Genomic DNA, 20,296 nt, shown 5'->3' with positions numbered 1-20,296 from the left:
CATCACACAGATGCTTGTACATCGCAATCGAGCTTCGAGCTCGGCTGGCAGACTACAGGGGCGAAAAGGAAATTTGTGCGCCGCGCGTAAAAGTGTCAGAACGGACCGATCAAAACGAGAACATCGGCCAATGGGAAGGGTCTCAGAGGTAAAAATGGTACCTTCAGCCTAATGGTTATGAGTAGACGATGCTTCACCCTTATGCTGACACCAAACGAAGATGTTTAAAAAAATCACACGGTTTATCCTGTCAGAACATCTTCAGAATGTACCAATAGGTCTAAATGCCACCGATTAAACTCTTCGGTACGCCGGTGTGCTCGTAGCACATTTAAAATAAATGCATCATTATAGAGTGAAACTGCACCAGCTAAACAATTCAAAACACTTTGATATTGTTATTTCGTTGGCTAGATAGAGGATTAGCAGCAAATCCGCATTGTGCACTCTCAGCGGACAGGACATCAAAATGGTTCGACGTATTACCATAACTACTGCCACAAGTTATGTGTCTGCAAAGCACCGAGCAAATTTCGATTTAAATGTAAATGGACATACGAGTATACATTTCTATTCATAAAGTGTAAAAGGACACATTTAGCTTTTCACTTCGAGGTTTCTCGACATTTTCCTCCGACATTGCTCAATTCTAAATCTTCCAGAAGGTGAAATGTTGATCTCGTTTTGTTCACTGCACCACGAAATTCAAGTAAATCTCTTTTATTTCATTTAATCTGTCCGTGAATTACATAAGTTATTTGATAGAAATTTTGAATTTAAATTTATGTTAATTTTATAACATTGGATAATTTAGGTTTTTACAATGAGGCAAGCAAATGAAAAAATACATTTTTTCGGCTGAAAAGTATAATCGAAAGGAATGTCATGTCTACCAAAGAATGTTATTATTTCTGAGTAACTGACATTTGGAAGGCAGCACTTTATATCAAATATGTTTTTTTCTGCAAAATTACGTGAAAAATTATCCAATGTCAAACATTACGTTACGCTCATGTGAACATTTATACAGCTTATGAAAGAATGGCTCTTCGACAAGCTGTTCTCATGAGCAATTTTCGTTAATTTGACGAAAATGTTTCAAGGATGAAAACAATACAGAGTCACGGTCAATAGCTTACCATGGCGACGATCTAGTTTGAAGCGGCTTGGTTTAATATTTGCGTTTCTAAAACCCCGGCAAGAAAATATATATCTGTCTTTCCCGCGCCATACGCGCGGTGTCGTAAACAATCTCGGTGTCGTTCACTCATGGTGTCCCAAAGCTCCCAGGATGAATGCTATTATACCAGCCGAGCGGTGCCACTTCGGTCTAACTGATGCTGTTGTAATATTAACATAAAGTTTGCACTCCACTGCAAATTAATCGTGACTCAAGCGTTGTCAGAAAACTATTACTGGTGTTAATTCAATGAAAATTGGACTACTGTAGAGCACGTTCGTTTTTGGCAGCTGTTGGCCGCTGTCATATGAAATACATGTACTAGTTTTATCTCCCGCACATCTCGCCCTGCGCTACTATTAACTTTCCATTAGCGTGACTCAAAATATATATAAATTGTACGATTTGAAACAAAAACTACTCGTTCGGCTTAATTTTTCTGGCAAGTCATGTTGGCAAACTTTCAGTGATGTGGACGCAATTAGCTCCGGTGTCTGGCTCGATAGTTGAGGCTCTCGACTTTGCTGTAAAGGTCTCGGCTGTCGCTCGTCAGCACCGCTGCGCACAGCGACCGTAAACATCCGCTCTATGAACCCAATCTTGTATTGCAACTGTGGCATGAAAATATGAACAGCAAACTGAGATAAACGCAGAAGTACATAGATCAGACATTGATCAAGTCAGACTTCAATGGCGAAACTTGTCAAAGGTTGATTTCCAGCTCTACTGAGAACACTGAAGGGGTCACTTCCAGGTGTTCGCGTTGACTTTGAGATGATATTCTCGCGCTTGCGTACAACACAGTCTCTGTTTTGCAAAAAAGTCAAAGTTTGAAACTATGTGATGTGATATTGCAATGATGATTATCGCGGTTCTAAATGGGCAAACGGTAGTCTTGTTTTAGATGCTGAGGTAAGATACACAGTAAAATAATACACTGTCAACCTAATTATTGAACAATAATTGATTTTTTGTTCAAATAAATCTTGCTGCTCCTGTAACAAAAGTTGATAAGGCCTAGCATAAGCTGAAACAGAGAACCGACCGTCTCAACTTACAAAAATATCGAAAAGGAAAATCTCGAATTATAACATGACAACATTTAAGAGTAAAGGTTAAAGCAAACTGCTATGAGAGTAAATTATTTATTTTAAGTGCAATATTTTGCGCGAATCCGTTATTTCTTCGAGTTTTTCGCAGACTTAATGATAACGTTAAATGGACGTTATGACGTGGTAATGATGCAGGTTCAGATTTCAGCGCGCTTTGATCAGCTCCAGCAAATGAGGCTGAAACCTCTCTAGGAAGACATGAAAGCGAGCGCTGTGATCACTTGATCGAGTAGAACGATTCACCTTCACACAGTAAATCACCGTTGGCAGGCCACCATCTTTAACTTGCACTGTCGAGCATATATTTTTTCGCGCCAAAATTTATAGGGAAACCTCTGTCGTCTTTCGAAACATTTTTTTATAAATTTAAATCTTTGCAGTTTTTCTTCCGGTAGTCACTTAATTTTTGTCATTTGATAATTAAAAAAGTACATTTGATTTAAAATCATGATGAGAATTTTAAAGATGAAAGAAAATTTACAAAACTATCAAGTGCCACTGTTCGTCTGTCGTTTTTAGGTGTGACATTTGACTGAAATCTGATAATGTAGTCCCAGCATTGAACATTGCGTTACTACTGAAAATCCACTGGCAGACCGAAGGAAGCTGCTCATTAAGTTTACTCGGCATATTAGAGAGGAAGACAAGATTGCCCTTAAACGTGTACAAATACCACATGCGGGCATTTGCCCTTGACTGATTCAAAGCTGCTATTATGCAAGAGCTGTGCAACTTCCCGACATGTCGAAGGACCTATTTCCGTTTGTAAATCAGGAAAACTGCGTCATCTATGATAACTCTCTGTCTAACACTTTTAAAGATAAAGGGGATTTCATTATGAAAATGACAAAATAATTATGTATAGAAATATATTCCAGAAAACCAAAATAATTTTAAATCATTATCCTTTCGTATACTTTATTCTTAAGCTTAAAATCTCCTATTAACCGCTTCTTGTGATAGCAGACGTCTGCAGCCTACAACCTTGCATTGGACATGAAGTTCCGTTCCCAGTAATTATTTCGGAACGAAAGTTTACAGTGGGGATAGTATCTGGATTCACTTAGGCCGAAAATAGAATGATATTTCCGACAAAAATTGGGAAAAAATTGTTATCGTTTGTTTTTGTCGTACAGGAAAATCTGCTGATAGATACGTGTTTTCTGATGTCAACATTTAAAACATTGTCATAATTTGTTTGTCTGGAGTTCTCTGTCCAATTGCTTACCCCTTAAAGCAACACGCTGTAATTTACTTGTTCAAAATTAGGAAATATTCAATATCATATTTGTTCTTTTGCCCGATAGTTTTACAACTAAGCATACAGGGGCTTATCAAACACCAGGCATTTTTCCTGATTTAAAGAAGAATTAAATCCACATCCCTTGCATAACATAAACATACCGTACTCGAATTTTTTAAGATTAAATAATGAAACTCAACAGTATTTTCCAAGCTCAACGTTTCTGCAACAAAGTTGGACAGAAAAATGCCTCACAAGAAGGCAATTTTTGTTTGCAAAATATCATGTTATTATGAAACTTGAAATTTGCCACAAAAAGATAAGTTTTGTCGTGAAAATAAACTTCGTTGCTGTTATTCAAACGGTCAAACGACTGAAAATTCTTTTAACAATGCTTGACAATGCCAAAGGTTCTACTGCCGCCACGGACCTTACGAACCGAGGTTTATCTTCAATACAACTCGAATTCACCAACGTGCACATTATCAAAATCGTTGAGTGTGAGAGCCGCTTTCGGAATTGACGAAGTAAAATAGAAATATTTCGCAGCCATCAATTTTTAATGCACTATTTTAGTGCGAATACATTTCACAATGAACGCACCGAAATAACACTCCCGGCAAATTGACTCTCGACACTGTTTAAATATCTGCGCGATAAGTGTTGACACCAAAACAATAATTATTCGTCATTTGTAGTTTAATAAGCGGAAACGATAGAACGTTGAATGGAGCTTGCCTAAGCGTGTGGATGATGATTTTTACGCAGCTTTTGTTTCTGACCGACTCTCGAGGGACACCGCCAACAGCTTCATTTGGACGCAAAAAATTACTAATTAAACCATTGATAGCTCTTGGCAAATATGTCAATCAACGGACCACAATGTTTAGAAGATGTGTCTTTCTCCTCTGCGGTCGTTCAGAATGAATGGAACGTGAATTTTTCAGACCAAAACATACTCTGATGAAAAATGGGACGAAATTCAAATAAAACAACGTAGGGGTAACCCCTTTGAACAAGCTCACTCCCTATCTTTTTGATAAGTTGAAAATATTAATTTTGAAAATTTGTTTTTTAATTTTTATTCGTTGTCTCCGAACGAGACAGACGTGATTTTGACGTAGTGCCATTCTGACTTCACAGTTGATGAATATATTCAATGTAAACACTCTCCCATCGAAAGATCACATCTAATGGATATTACATGGCGTGTAAGACAATGCCGGTCCTACAAACTGTAGTACGTTGATTTCAAATGTAAACACACTCGAAAGAGTCTATGTGTACTTGTCGGAATCTATCTTAAAATCCGACTCGATGAAGGATTTCCTAAAGAGTTAACAATGACTTTGATTTAGAAAAGATAGAAAGGAAAATCAGAATGGCGGGACAATTATGGATTAGAGGGAGTACATCTTGCTACATGCTAATCATATTTTTCGAGTTTGATGTTTTTTGGTTTAGAGGCGTGCCTCCGGTACATGTTGTGAGTTTCAAGAACAAAAGCTCGACCTTGTTGGATTACAGTGCCTGGAAAAGCCACGACTCAGATGGTACTTCAGCGGGATAAAACAAAATGTCGAAAGTGATCTCAGCCAAACCATGCCTAAGCTAATGTTTGTTGAGAGGGCCTGTAAATGTAACATATTTAAGCAGAATCGACCATTATACAACTGCCGAGCATCACGCCACGCTTTAATGACATAAACACGGGATCAGACCACAGCATCAGAACGAGTCCCGAAAATCATTTCTTAAAGCGAAATAAGCTGGTGATCGAAGCCCCGGCTTTGTTAGACTTTTCAGTCCAGGTTTATTCGCTGTATTCATCGTGTAGTTCGCCCGCTCCCCACAAATCACAGCGATCTGTCACGTCGTAGAGTTTTGAGAATCGTTTTTCTTCGGCTATAACTGGAGCGTAAGTCCTTAATGTCCCAGCGTTATGGCAGGACAGAATCCCTGGATTAAAAAATCATTTCTTAAGCACCGTGCTCGAGTCATAAAAAATGACAAGATATTTCGCATGATTAGCCCCAGAGAAAACGGGTTAGATGAATGTGTTGCATTGGCTAACATGCGATATGGATATGAAGCAGGAATATATGCGCTCGAATGAGCTGCGATATTTTTTGTCGCGCTGGGAATGATAATGTCTTTACGATGCGCGTGATGGCTGTGGGGCGGCCGTAGGGAAATCGAGTTCGCTGGGGATGGGAACAAATCCGAGCGACAAACAGTAACACGCAAGGGTGGTCAAACTCCAGGTCGGAAGATAGGACTCGTCGTTCTTAAGTAAATATTATAAATAAAAAATCGGCTATATTCATAGATCGAGGCAATAATGACTGCATGGCCTGAAGATGACATAAACCCGGAGATTATCACAAATATGACTTTAAGCAGGAGACTAGCTCACATCAACTGCAAAATTAAATCCAATCTTTTAAAGAAAGATCACTGTCTCTACATCCTCGTCCTTCAACATCTTTTCAGTATAAGACGAGGCTTAGCTGCAAAGTCGCATAAATTCTTCGCGTAGGCTTCAATATATGACGCGGATTTGGAAGGCATTAGGCGCCGAGAACTAGTAATCTAACCAAGAAACAATTAAAATCTCAATTCTTATTCACGATATTGGCGGATGGGATTCTGGCGGCTTGGATGTTATGATGAACTGGCCCGGCTTACCGTCCATGTCGATTTCATGAGCGCATGGCCATCGTTCAAAAAATATGTATATATCGGACGGTGAAATTGACACGGCACAGAAAACATCAATCTCGGCGTTTCGCTGCAGTATAAAGAAACCACGCAGACCTGACACCGACATGCTGTTTGACAGGCGCGATATTTTGTGTATACCGTCTCTAATGTCCGGCCGTAATTTTCCCTTAACGAAATTGATACCGCTTTCTTTTTCAGCGGGCGTATATCACAGAGACAGAAAAAATTGGCAACTGTAATTGTTCTGTTATTTATGTAGCATTAGAAGCGCTGTTGGCAATAGGCTGATCGCCGTCTAATAGACTGACCAGCTGAAATTGACAGTATATCTATTTGGAAATTACCCAAACGGTTTGTGCGAATCGCCCGGTGTTGTGTCGGCGGCTTGACTCTCATCGTAGCCTTAGTGCTGTCACCGTAGCATAAAAGGTTAAAATGTACGAATCTGAAAAGGTAACAATTTTCTTTGAAAAATTTCTTAAATTGTTGATCTTTTATCAACGATATTGAATTTGATGTTGTGCGTTCGGGTTACGGGTAGATTTTATTGTTACTTTATAACTCAAGTACTGCAGTTTATTCCATTCAGTGCCAGGTCCGTACTTTATCCGTACTTTATAACAAAATGGGAGAAATTTAGGAATTTTAAAAGTCAAAGTTGACGGTACCATGGCTGTGTGGGGAGGGCAGGAAGGTAGAATGACGCAGTGAGAGTGTACCTCGGACCTAGAACGGCGAGGTTAATATTGTTTAAATTCTTCAATCAATGGATTTCTTAAATGCTTCGCAAGACTTCTGTTCATTCAATTTTCTGACGGATGACGAGGGATTTTATTCGCATTTTAAATTACATCTGTATCAAGCGTGCATTTCAATCATTCGTGTTGTTTGCCTCCTATCATCTGGGTTAAGCATGGTCTTTTTGTGACTTTCAATACAGCACGCAAGGATCTCGTCAAACAAAGACAACATTATTTCTTGGGTTAAGGAAAAACAAACAAACAAAACAAATATAAACAATGGTTGCTAAGCAGCTACTTCTGTAGCGACCACTGATAAAGTGTACACGATCAATTCGAAAACGTGTCACTTCCCTTCTTGAAGAAAATAATAATAATTTTACCAACATTCAATAGTCAGTCTGAAATAGAAGGTCGCAGATAAATTCAGTAAAAATATTCTTTGAGAGGCTATAGAGACTCATTTCAGACAAAAACTCCCCCGTCTGACAAAACTAACGTTGGGACGGCGTTAAAATAGAAAATTGTTAAAACAGATTTTTCATCATGCGTCATTTGCCACGGCTGTAACACGTATGATACTCTGCCTACATTTCGATTCCAATATCTAGTCACATAAGCGCACACATCGTCAAAGCAACAATAAAAAACTTCTGCAAATGCTGTTACTTACTTTGATTTAAGGAAGCTTGATAAGGAACAGACACTATAACTCACACAAGGCTTAATTCTAATGCAGGCGTGGTCTTTGTATAATCGGCATAAAAGATTTTACGTTTACGTTTTTCCCCCTTTTTAATAAGATGGATATTAAAATCGATCAGAAGCTGTCAAGACTACAGGTTACTACTTTTGAATGCATATCTCGAGCGACACATTTTAAGATTGTCAAAGGTTTTATAGACTTTTCTTGAACTTACTCGCTTTTGTACAAATTATTCTGGTCCGTTCCGGCTTCTTCCCGGCGGAGTGGCATTTAGCGATATTAATCATTCCGAAGCTTTGAAATCCCCTAGTCTGTTTCCTCCGCGTAAATTGAACCGTGTGTGATTGGTGTAGTCGGTGCCACCGAGGGTAGATGATCTGTCAGCGACAGACCGCACTTTATACTATCAGGGTTTTAAGGTTTAATGTTCTCAAACTATGTTGATGTTTCCTCATCCCGTTAGAAACTGTTGCGGATCATATGTTTGAGACTGGCCACTGCCCACTTAATTCTGATCACAGAGAGCGGGGGTTTTGTGCGAATCAATAACAGCTTAGGCTCACAGGAGTCAGCCAAATCACTTGTCATGACCAGTCCCCGAACAGGTGTATTTGATCGCGGACGTACTTTGTCGCACATTTTGACAGAGCGGCTAAGTCGAGTTTTTGCCGCGTCTCAGAACTCGTTTTCCTTTCCAATCCCACTTAAGCGCGCCGCAGATAAGAAACTCGCGTTGGGATTTCTTTTTTGGGGTAAAATTAAAACCTCGGTGATTTTGTCGTATATCGGGAGGTAAGCTTTGAATGCGTCCTAAGTTAACAACGTCGGGGGTTGTATAGCGAGATGTTGTCAGAGGATTCGCCCAGATTTGTCACTGCTTTCATCTTTACTCAACCACGCGTAGGGGGCGGCATCCATAATGCGATGCTTTGCCCAAACAAACTGCACAAGCCCCTGAACAGTTAAGTTCACGTGGCGACGCCCGCAATCTGATTGGCTAGCCGCGATGCTTCTATGCACGCCCGGACTGGTTGGCTGTCGTCCTGTGACGTCACGCCTGTCAGTGCTCAAAGGTGACAGTCGAGTGAGTTTTTTGCAATCCCGCGCAGGTTACAAGTCCCCCTTTTAAGCCGACAGCAAACACATCGAAGTGGAACACAAGGGTGACTAGTAATACACCTAACGCTGAGAAGTCCTGGAAAAAAAGCACTGTGATTTAGTGGCTGTGAACACGGGTGTAAGCCAGCGGATCCTTTAGCCTATGTGGGGCTTATCCTAGACTTATTCCTCTACCGCCTACCGGCTCACAAACTAAGGGACTCGAGTAAAAACTTAATCTTGGCCTAATTGATAATCAGCATGGACCCACTCCATGAACACTCCTTGTCCACTCTGGAAGAATTAGTCAGCGGTGAAGCAACTCAAAGCCAAGTTACCATGACGGACATTGCCAACATGCAAGGCAGCAGCGGCGGGGCCGCCGGCTCGTCGACGTCCGAAAGAACGACGAACGCGACAACGCCGTGCAGTAGGACAGACAACACCACAGACCATATAGGTACTGTTTTATACCTCCCGTTTATTATGGCCGCGCCTTTTCGTCGTGCTCGTAAGCTATCACCTGCTATTTTACGAGTACGGCCGCTTGCTGTTACCGAATGCCCACCTTGAGCGGCATATTAGCTACATGGCCCGTCATGACGTGGCTACGCTATTACCCTTGTGTATTTTCCCAGTTTATTATGATCTGATTATGAGCGTATTAAGACCCTGAAGAGGTTTTCACACCTCAAATGTTTGTCCGTAATTTCTAGAAATTGGTTAGCCGATTAAGAACGGCTACCCGCTCGACGGCGAAATAACGGTATGGCCAACGAGTCCACGTAAAACGCAGTCAAAGTCATATTGTTGACACTCCGTCGCGTTGCTTTAAATCACCCTAAAAATATTATGACATTTATTATATCGATGTAAACTTTACGTTAATTAGGGACCAAGGTTGTCATTTGACGAACGATTAAATATTGTTTATCGATAACTGTTCCATTTGTTTGCACTGGGTCTACCGAGAGCGTTATCAGCCAGCAAACTGTTGACTGCCCTCTTATAAAACAATGTTCGTTGACTTTGAGTGGTTGAACAAGTATTCAGCCTAAAACAAGGCGCTGAAATATTTTCATAAGCTCGATTAATACGATTTGGTCATTTCTGCTGAACCCCCGCCGAGGGTGAGAGCCGAAGGGCCGATACGATGCCAAACATGTCACCGAAACTGGATGTAGGAAAGACACGTATTAATTCGAGAGGTGGGTCGACGCCCGACTCTGTTTACCTACACCGGATAGACAAATGTCATATTGCACTCAATAACGCGAGGTGACATTCTGTAGTTGGCCGAGAAACCCACCTTGACGTTGCGCCTCTTCGCCGTTTCAAAGTTTTTTTTACAATAGATTCAACTCACTCGACGTGAAATAGCTAATCCGAGCGGGTACTAACACAAATCATCAATACAACCCAGTGTCCATTGTTGTGAGAGATTTAGATAAAGGAACTCACTTCAGTCTCGGTTGAAAGAATGTCTTTCTACTCCAAAGTGTGGTCAATTGTGTCATTTCTTTACACTTAAACGGCATCATGGTTTCGCACAGGTCCCATGCGCCCATCTTAGCCATCAAACCAATTGTTACAGCCCCCCTTCAACGCGAGTCAATACGGTAAAAGCAGCCACAAGACATTACGACAATTGGTGACACCACCACGGCAAATAAAAGGCACCACGACATTATTTACACCCGCTCCACTAAAATGTTGAAGTTCCTGTATAATTTACTGTTAATTGACTGAGCCATGCAAATCCTCGAACCACGGAACCGCGTATGTAACTCTGAACTTACAGGTCGCTCGGCTGCAAGCCGTCTTGCGAACAGTCTGCGTTTGGTCACGTTTGAGGACAAAGTATCAACGATAAAGTTAGTAGGTGTGAGCACCTGTGTAGCCTCCCTACCATAGAGCCATGCAGTAGTTGTATTTGTAACAATTGTGGAGGCAACCGTTGGTCTTATACTGTTACAGTATTTCGAAACTGGTGTTTTTTTCCAATTGCCTCGGTTTCGAAGTCACGAAATGTCCATTTTTTTCATCGCGATAACGCCGAAGAAAACGGGAATTTTATTGTTTTTTTTCCATGAAGCGAATACACTTCTTAGTAACTGATTTCGTCTCAACGCTAGTTATCCTGGAAAGCTTGCGCAGTACACTTTAACCAGTGGCAATATCAAATATGTTTTCGGATTTCTTCGGTAACAGGTACTTTGTCAGTGAGAACCACAAACCGTGTGCGCGCACGCACCTGCAACCAATGCCAAAAACAGCCAGAAAAACGTATTAAAATATTCTGTTTATATTGTATTTTTTTCAAAAATAACATCTCAGACTCTTCGGAGGCCAGAGGATCTACAAACGAAGACAATGGTGCGGATGACGATCTCCGAAAAAGAAGCCGGCGACAGCGGAGACAGCGGACGCACTTCACCAGCCAACAGCTCCAAGAACTGGAGGCACATTTCGCCAGGAATCGGTATCCAGATATGTCCACCCGTGAAGAAATCTCCGCCTGGACGAATTTGACCGAGCAACGTGTCAGGGTATGTCAAAGCGATCAGTTCAAATAACGAGAGAGAGAGAGAGAGAGAGAGAGAGAGAGAGAGAGAGAGAGAGAGAGAGAGAGAGAGAGAGAGAGATCATGATGTCTTCAAGTTGATAACTGATAAGATAACAAGTATATCTCAATGTTTGATTTCACGCGATTCGACATTGTGTCATCGAGACAATAGGGAATTACCGGGACAATTAGGCCCGATAATTAGCACTGATTAAAATTTATGAAATTAACGATGAACTCGTGTTATTTCAAGTAAGCGTCGCTGGAAATGGCAGTAACACCCTGGTTTAGATTGTCTCCCAGCGTGGGAAAACACACTGTTATGCAAAACGAGAAATTTAGTATTTTATGAGTGGTTGTAAACTAAACACTGAAAGTAATTTGACAGCAGTGCCTCTTCAGGAACTCACGCAAAAAAATCTAAATTTAAATACAGCTTACTTCAAAATGTTGGCTTTTAAAGATTTTACACGGATGCCCGTGATGGGCCAATATTTATAGAAAAAATCAAGCTAGAGCGAAAACAAAATCGTAGAGCTGTTCGTAAAACGTGTCACAACATTTCGTTGGAATTGTGAAATGTGGCAGTGTTTGTAGATTTATCAGTGACTCATTTTTGTAGTTCTGTGAGGACTTTAGATGCGTCAAACCAGACACCAGATGTCGACATCTAGTTTCGCAAATGTGAAACAAATTGCAAATGAACACAAAACTGTCCTTCAGCGGTTGATGAATTTGTTCTCAGCACACGCGGTCTTATTTGGAACTTTCAGAACTATCCGAGCCATTTAAGGCGTAAAAGTGTCAGTTTATAAAGCCATGTCAAAACTTTAATCTGTCCGTTTTAAGATTAGAAACTTTTTTCTATGTTTTGATGGAGGCCGTAGCAGAGTCAGCCAGCGAAAGCGTTTTCACAGATCGTCCCGTTTGGTATGTTACCCCGTGCGAGCTTTCGAGATACCCAGGTGCATCTCTGTAGGGCAAACAAAAACCGATTTAATCACAGTAACAAATGCGCAAATCGGGTTTTGTATAGATTCATCCGTAAGCACCTTCTATATTGGTTTTTCAATTCATTGAAATATCGAACGGTTCTATGGTGAAGGACAAAAGCAGTCCCGTGCACTGCTGGGTCCCGGTGTACATTGAAGCTACAACCCCGACGTTCCTATATACCTGCCCTACGGCGAGTTTTTAAAAACAACATACGCCTTATTAAATCCAAAAACATTGATTTTACCCGCACACTCCATCTCCAAGACTCCGTGAAACTTGTCCTCAAAGAGTATTTTTGTGGTTTGCCAAAATAAACAAAGTCGACACCAAACAAAGACACAACATGTCTGTTCAATGATCACATTGGCTTTCGTCCCAGAAGATAAAAACGCACGATGCACATTATTTTTCAAAACAAAATTCGCTTTTTTAACGAAAAAGAGCGACAAATAAGTGTGGATATCATTCTGAACAAATCGTTTTCGTACGCTTTGTAATATCTTAGACATCGCTTACATGATGTAAAATACGAAAATCTGTGGATAAAAAGTGGACGGTATATTCATGACTATACATTATATTTTACAGAAAGAAGAATGTAAATAGTTCCATTTTAAGCACGTTTTGGGAAATATTATGAAACAGATTTGGCAGGAACTGACATTTTTTGCTTCCATTAGAAATTGTATAAACTTTATACAAAGCTCAAAAGATTTGTCGGTGATCCAGTGATTCTTGAAATTGTAAAAAAAAAACTTTAAAAAATCAAGCAAACAAGCAATAAGAAATCATTATTTTCGCTTGTTCAATGTGCAGTTGTTCTTCTCGAAAGCGAAATGATAATATATACTTATTTACTTTGTGGTGTCTTAAGCGCGATGCGCAGTCTCTTGCGGAAGGATTTGGCGCTAAGTCCCATCTAACCCAGCATCTTTGAATGAAATCGACTCATAATGATCCACCGTGTCAATAGCCTCCGTTTGCCTCCTGTTCTAGCAAGTCCAACAGCAAATCTCAAAATTAAGTTAACTTTCATCCGAAAGCTTTAGATCGACTTTACCTGGGATTTGCCTGGCAAATCTTGGCCTATAGTCTGCCGCACTGCAGTAGCCTGGGCATACTCTCCATAGCCCTTATGTTTCTATAAATATGATTTTCCGCGCCACTGTGCGTGGCTATTGCAATCAGCGCAAACGCCACATTAGTGAGAGTAGTCGCCTAACCAAACACACAACCCTGATTTATATCTCTTTCGAACGTTTTTTCCCCCCAAAGTTCAAACTCACTGGGACAAAAAGAAATCCATCTCATTTCCAAATGTTTCTGATGCGGAACTGTAAAAGTTACCTTGAGACGTGAAACGAGCAATTCCTGATGTTGATTTCATATCGGTTTCATTTGATGGGATTTTTTCCCCTTTCTAAATTGTATGGATGGGTAGCTGTCTTATTATTGAGCGGCTATGCAAGGGTGAGCAAGACAAATGAGACGACGCAAAGATAGAGACATATAAAATGTTGTCTTAATGAAGCCCTAGCTCTCTCGTGTTCACCCCGAAAATTAACAACAACTGCAAGCCAGCTCAAGGATGTCGGTTTCAGCTTCCAGTGGGGGTTTCACTGTAGTACTTAACATTGAAAAATTACGGCTTTCCACAACGCTTGGCTACCCCTCGTAGAGACACTCTCGCGAAAAGATACAGTCCGCTGACTCAATTGTCCAAATGGGCGGATCCGACAACCCATCATATAATAAAAGAGTCCCCTCAAATATACAGCCATTTGTTTTCAAAACAAAATTTCTTTTTAAATTTTTGTTTCGCCGACGGCGATTGGTTTTTTCCAGGCCGCTGACGTTCTATCCAGCGGAGCATCGCGACAGATTATCGCTCTGTGTGAACTTGTCATCAGTCGGGCCTACAGTGGGAAATATCATAAAAACGAAGTAGGGAGCAATATTAATCAAATCGGGAAAGGGTGATTTGTTAGTTCCGTCCCTGTCAGATTGCAGCGATATTACATCTGTTTTCTAAAATCAGGGGGAAAATCGCGAAAACGTGATCGCCAATTGGCAAATGCAGCGAGTTTGAAAGTCCAGGGTGTGGGTCTGTGGCATTGGGTTGTATCTAGGGGAGACAATTTGGCGGATTTTAGGGGGAAATGATGAAAATTGCGAGTGCAGTGGGGGAAAATCTCTGCAGAGATAAGTGTGGTGACTAGGCCCTAATGGGGCAATGATTGGCTAGTTAGTAACAAACTCGGTTACGCATCACTGACCGACTTGTTCGCCATCTACGCATGAGGGACACCGAACCCTGCTTTTCCGTTTGAAAATTGAGCCGTACATCAGGGGAAGTCGTGCACACTTTTTGTAAAATGTGTCGTTGAATATTTTATGTCGTTTTTCAGCCATAATCCAATCTGTGTCCATTGCGCGTTTTGGCGCCTAATATTTCTTTTTCCCCTCGTCAAAATTCTTCACAAACACCGGGCAGATTTTTTCTATTCTTTAGAAGCAGTCTTCTTCAAGGCTTTCAATTTTTTGATATATTTTAAACGTAGAACACCCCTTCTCTCAATTTTTTTATGGGATAAATAATTTATATATACAATCAGCATTCAAAAATTTAAAGAGTGATTATGTGTCTCTCTCATTGCTCGCTAATGACTTCCCAATCACAACCCCTTTGCGCAATTCGATTTCAATTTCAGAATCCACATACAAACGCGCGCATTTCTTCGACACCGAGCTCGTAGAAGTGGGAATTCGCTGCAATCAGGCCGAGACGCAGTCATTAAGATTAAGGGAAACATGCACAATCTCGGGAAAGGGTTCTTTGAAAGGTGCAGCTCCTTGGTAATACAAAAATATACATTAGCGGGTGGCTACTTATCCCCGTGTCAAGAAGACAAAAAATGATTGATCATGTTCCTTGATGATTTTCAAGTGACTAATCTGCAATAATTGTGACACACTTCTCTGGAGTCAGCGTAAAAGCAGTGCTCACGGGGTGTCACAAATGCGATCTTAATATCCCCCAATGCAGGTTGTTGATGAAGTTGTCCCCGAGAAGGCAGGGAAATTGCCCAGCGTGTTTTAATTGTAGAGAGAGAGAGAGAGAGGGGGAAAAGGAAAAGTGACTAAGCCGATGCGTGAGAGTTGCCGCAGCGGTTCGCGTGACTTGGCAAGCTGAAAAAGTCTCGTGCGAAAATCGAGCCCTGTTGTTGTGTGTCGCGCGCTCGTGATCAGTGAGATTTACACGCCCCAGTATGAAATTTGACATTTGGTGAACCATTATTAGCAACTTAACGTTTCCGCGAATAGGGCAGTAATAGCTTGCTTTTCTTTCACTAATCGGGTTCTTATAAACGGCCTCGTTTTTTTCAATGCAGTAACATTTTCACACATTCGCATAGGGATTAAATTCACACGGCGAACCGCCCCGTGACACCGTTAGACACCCTCGAAACCTTTTAAACAGTGATTGAAAATTCAAGTGGCTTAATTCAAAGAAAAACTTTTTTTCTTTCGATTCCAGAAAAAAATAATTGAATCAGCAGCACAATAGGTGTACTAACGTTGCTTTTATACAGGAACAATACCCTCCGTATTGGCGATTACAGTCTGGGTGCGATTAAATTTGTATAACAGCATGTACGATGTACTAGTAACTAGGAGCATGGCCGTTAGAAATGGGCGATATCTATTGTTCTAATTGTATCACAGAGCGATAACACCGGGTAATCTATTTTCATAACAAATGAAAAACCATTCACATAAAAGGGCAAATATTGTGTAAGACTAGTAAACATAACACAGACGGAAGTCACACGGGCGTTCGTCGGCGTACCACCAGCTAGAGGCACTGCGCACTCTCCTGTCGCTGGCAAACCACTGCTCCTCCACCCTGAAAACTATCAAGAGATAAATAAATCAATGGACAACTAAAACAATGAAATATCGATTTAGTTTGACAATGTTGATTTTGACTAAACGCTAACTCTGTGTAGGGCCCACTTACAGAATTCTAGACAATTGCGACGGCTTGGCCATAAATTACATCAGAATATTGGATACTTGAATATTATCTGACTCGCTGTTCTAAAGGCCTAATAGCTAAATGGGTGTATGATAAACATTTTTGTCTTTTTCTCAGTGTTTGTTGTACTTTCACTCCGTATTGATTAACACCTGAAATTCCGTGCTTCTCGCCACAGTCTTGAATACACCAACGTACCGTTCTTGTAGCGATGAACAAGTGTGATTTTAAGTTAGACCCAGTTATCGACTCTGACAACTCGTTCAAATGCTAATAACATCAACACTAAATACTTTTACATCTACTATTCATGTAATTTGATATTTATCATCTTTTCCGATCAATCCATTCTGTCTAACTCATTAGCAATTAATGCGAATCGCCGCTTTAATTTAGAAAGAGAGCGTGACGATCAATTCGCCTTCTTCATGCGTTTTTTTCTTCTTTTCTTTCTTTTGCGTTTGTAGGTTTGGTTCAAAAACCGAAGGGCCAAGTGGCGAAAACGCGAACGCAACCAGCTGAACGAGTACAACAAAGGATTCGGTCATTACATGATGCCACCCTTCGACGATGGTCTGTACTCAGGGTATTCCTACCACAACAACTGGGTTACCAAAGCTCCGAGTCCGCTGGGCTCTAAAGGCTTCCCCTGGCCACTGAACTCAGTCAACCCGCTGACAAGTCAATCCACCATGTGTTTTAATCAGAATAATTCGATGAATACGAGCCTGCCGACGATGAACGGGGTGGGGAATAATCTAAACTCCTTCAACAATCCCTCGACGGCCTGTCCTTACGGAGCCACGGCCCCTCCGTACGTCTACAGGGACCAGTGCTCAAACAGTATCGCCTCTTTGAGACTGAAAGCTAACATGGTGAAACAACCGACTCTGAGCTATCCAGTTCCCAGGCAGAACCCGACGCTTTCCGCTTGCCAGTACGCTTAAAAGCCGCACGAGAGACAGAGACACTACACCCGCGGGAGGCGATCACCAAATCTCGTTGAATGGAACTCTGCTTTCTGCAAGGAGAACTTTACGCGGGAGTTCAGATGGAAAAATGAGACCTGAAATCGAACGAGATGACATCTAGAAGAACATTTATATTCAAACCAATTTACCATTGTTTGCTGTTTACGACAAATCAACAAGTATCTTCACGTATCTTTATACAAACACTGAGACATTCAAACGCTATTTTATATGACTGATCTGGCTTCATTTCGCTTCATATAATGTGACCTGGTGTCTTTTCATCGTATGTTATCTATGAAGACAAAACTTTTTACCATGACGTCAGCGAGGTCACTAACGAGTCAAAAATTCCTTTGTTGCCATAACCTATTCCACCATATGGAAAGATGTTTTCAAGGGAAGGAAATAAAACACTACTTTCGAAAGTAACCCCCTGGATTCCAAGCGAAATACAAACGAAAGTGTCTGACGAAAATCCATTCCAAAGTGATATATTCCTTGACATAGACAAACTTTTGGGACACGCTCATAAACATATGGCAGTCTAGGTAACCAAGAAAGGAATTTTTTGACCATAAATTGGCAGACTTATAGAACAATCTTCACTCTAGTGTATGATAATAAGTTCTATGAGAATTTCCTAAGAAAAAAATTGAAGTCAACAGTACCCATGATTCTTGCCTAAAGTTGCCGATCGGGTTATCAAGAGTGCTTTAAATTTATTTCCCCTCTGGACGGCTCTTCCTGTACCCGCCTGCATCCCCTCTGTCAAGATTCTCACCCTCCCGATTAAACTTCATACCAAAAAACCTTTCTCATCGCGTGCAATACGATTAATATCGTGAACTCGATTCATCGACAGCTTTCCAACCAGTCTTTTAAGTACACAAAACCTAGGTGGTGCGTTCTCATCCATTTCTCTTGACGTTTTCTGTGTGAAATATGGTCACGTGAGTTTTCCTTATTTTCGTGTTTACTTTTACGGTTTTTTTAAAAAATGTATATTTTTATGCAACCAATCACAAGTATCTGTTTTGTCATGGTAATTTAAGTTGGGCAGCTGATATGGACAAACGCCATATTTGGGAGAATCAAGGCGCCAATGTGTGCTGTCACTAAAGTCCAAGCCTTTCATATTTATTGAAAGACGAGAATGGCATTGAAGTGAAAATTTCGTTTTCAGTAGACGTGATAAGATATAGGCAATTTCAACATTGATGCAGGGGGGGGGGGTGTCAAAAACATGTACAAAACTAAGTTCAGGTTAACTTTTGCTACATGCCTTCGACAATTCCAGACAATTTTTCAAATTTATTCAAATTGTGTTCTAAGATTTGATATTGTTTTCTAAGCAATTTTGTTTCCGTGCAACCAGATGGCCCTGTGCTTGGTTTGCTGTTCTGGAAAAAAAACTTTGTAGAGTTTTTTGTAAAGTTTCCTTTTTTTAACAAAAAACTCACGAAAAATTTTCGATCGGACTATATTTTGCATTGTGATATGTGTTTAAATCTAAATATCACATGACATCATTTAGAAGAACTCTTACAAACAAACAAACAAACAAAAAGTGTAAAAGTTAAATATTAAAAACTTTAAAGTGTATGTTTTAAGTTGAGCGCATTTTTTTTATATATTTTCAAGAAAGCTGAATTTCTGTTGTTAATTTCGAACAAGTGTACTTTCTTGGTGTGTAAAAAATAAAAAGCCTCACGATAAGGTAAGAAAAAGAAAATCTGGAAGTCTTTGTCTAACGCTTGTTTTACGCTTGCGTTGTTGCGGACCGTCAAAAATCAATTAATGTTCTAGTATTATGGAATATAAAGTCCATACTAGTTCTAGTTAATACTAATTGCATTAAAAAGGATTGGGATACTCAGCAGATTCTAGCTAAATAGTGCAGTTCTGTCCCTGTTTTTCTAAAACCCTGGCCTTACCAAGTAATCTTAGGGTGGCTCAAAGCAAATGCAGCTTGAGTCGGCTGGAGAATTCACTAGCGTATCGTTTTGATAAGGATATGCATGGCCGACGGAACTTAATAGTCTGTGCCTCCGCATGATTGCAACTGTATTATAGTATGGATTAGGGCGAGTAGCGTCGTGCATGCAATCAGCGCCCAGCCTCGGTAATAAGAGAGAAAAACACTTCTGGACGGTCGGAATTGAGTGTGCTCTCTAAGTCTCAGCGGAGAGGAGCCCGCATTCATCTTGAAGTGGTAATAAATAGTGGAGAGCGGCGTGCTGCTTACTTACTCTCAGTGGAATAAGGGTGATACGCCGCCATCCTTATTCATGCCAACTTTTATTGAATGAGGCAGCCTACATATCACATGCGTCACTTTCGGATGGAAATTTATTATCCCGAATTTGCCGTCTTACGATATAATCGGGCACCCCGATCGTCCGCCCCTCTCTCTCCCATCAGCTTACTTAAATGGTCGTTAATATGGCATTCCCTGGCCACTCTCGGCGTCTTCGTTTGATGGAGCGGTTGGTTGTGTTTCCCGCTGTTCGTCATCAGTTGACATATCCGTCATCGTCGTTGCTGTAATTACCGCTTTCTTGTTCATTTTGGCTTGTTTGATCTCCCAAATGTCGCAAGCTGCTCCCATCCATACAGCCAACGCGTAGTTGCGGTATGGCTGTCACGTCGTGCTGTAGTGACTCGCTTTGATTTTTGCCCAGATCGGGTCCGACATGAAAAATTATAGCATCAAATTCTTCTGTAAGAAGCTATGCAAGTCACAATTTGAAAGAAAATGCAATACGATTAACATCGCCATCTTTGAGACGACGAAGTCCGAAGCCGCTTCCAAGGAAGCAGAGACAGTAAAGAGCGAACAATAATTCATCATGCGGTATGCGAAAGCATATCTGAAGAAATCTTCCCGATTCGCAATCAATTCGTGCACAATAAATTAG

General features: G+C 40.8%; 1 protein-coding gene across 2 annotated transcripts in view; it reads left to right on the top strand.

Annotated features, from left to right (window-relative positions):
- Window positions 1-19,110, top strand: part of LOC139122550 (pituitary homeobox x-like) — a 38,008-nt gene extending 18,898 nt beyond the window's left edge. The window contains exons 1-3 of one of the 2 annotated variants that reach the window (XM_070688039.1): window positions 8,297-9,263; window positions 11,141-11,352; window positions 16,872-19,110. In XM_070688039.1, coding sequence (XP_070544140.1) covers window positions 9,065-9,263; window positions 11,141-11,352; window positions 16,872-17,351 — 891 coding nt within the window. In that variant the 5' untranslated portion in view covers window positions 8,297-9,064 and the 3' untranslated portion in view covers window positions 17,352-19,110. Of the gene's footprint in view, window positions 1-8,296; window positions 9,264-11,140; window positions 11,353-16,871 lie in introns of those variants that run through there. The other variant, XM_070688038.1, reaches the window with a different exon arrangement.
- The last annotated feature ends 1,186 nt before the right edge of the window (window positions 19,111-20,296 follow it).

The sequence above is a fragment of the Ptychodera flava genome, chromosome 22 (genome assembly GCF_041260155.1).
Source record: "Ptychodera flava strain L36383 chromosome 22, AS_Pfla_20210202, whole genome shotgun sequence".
Classification (NCBI taxonomy): Eukaryota; Metazoa; Hemichordata; class Enteropneusta; family Ptychoderidae; genus Ptychodera; species Ptychodera flava.
This window is presented reverse-complemented; position numbering and strand designations above follow the sequence as displayed.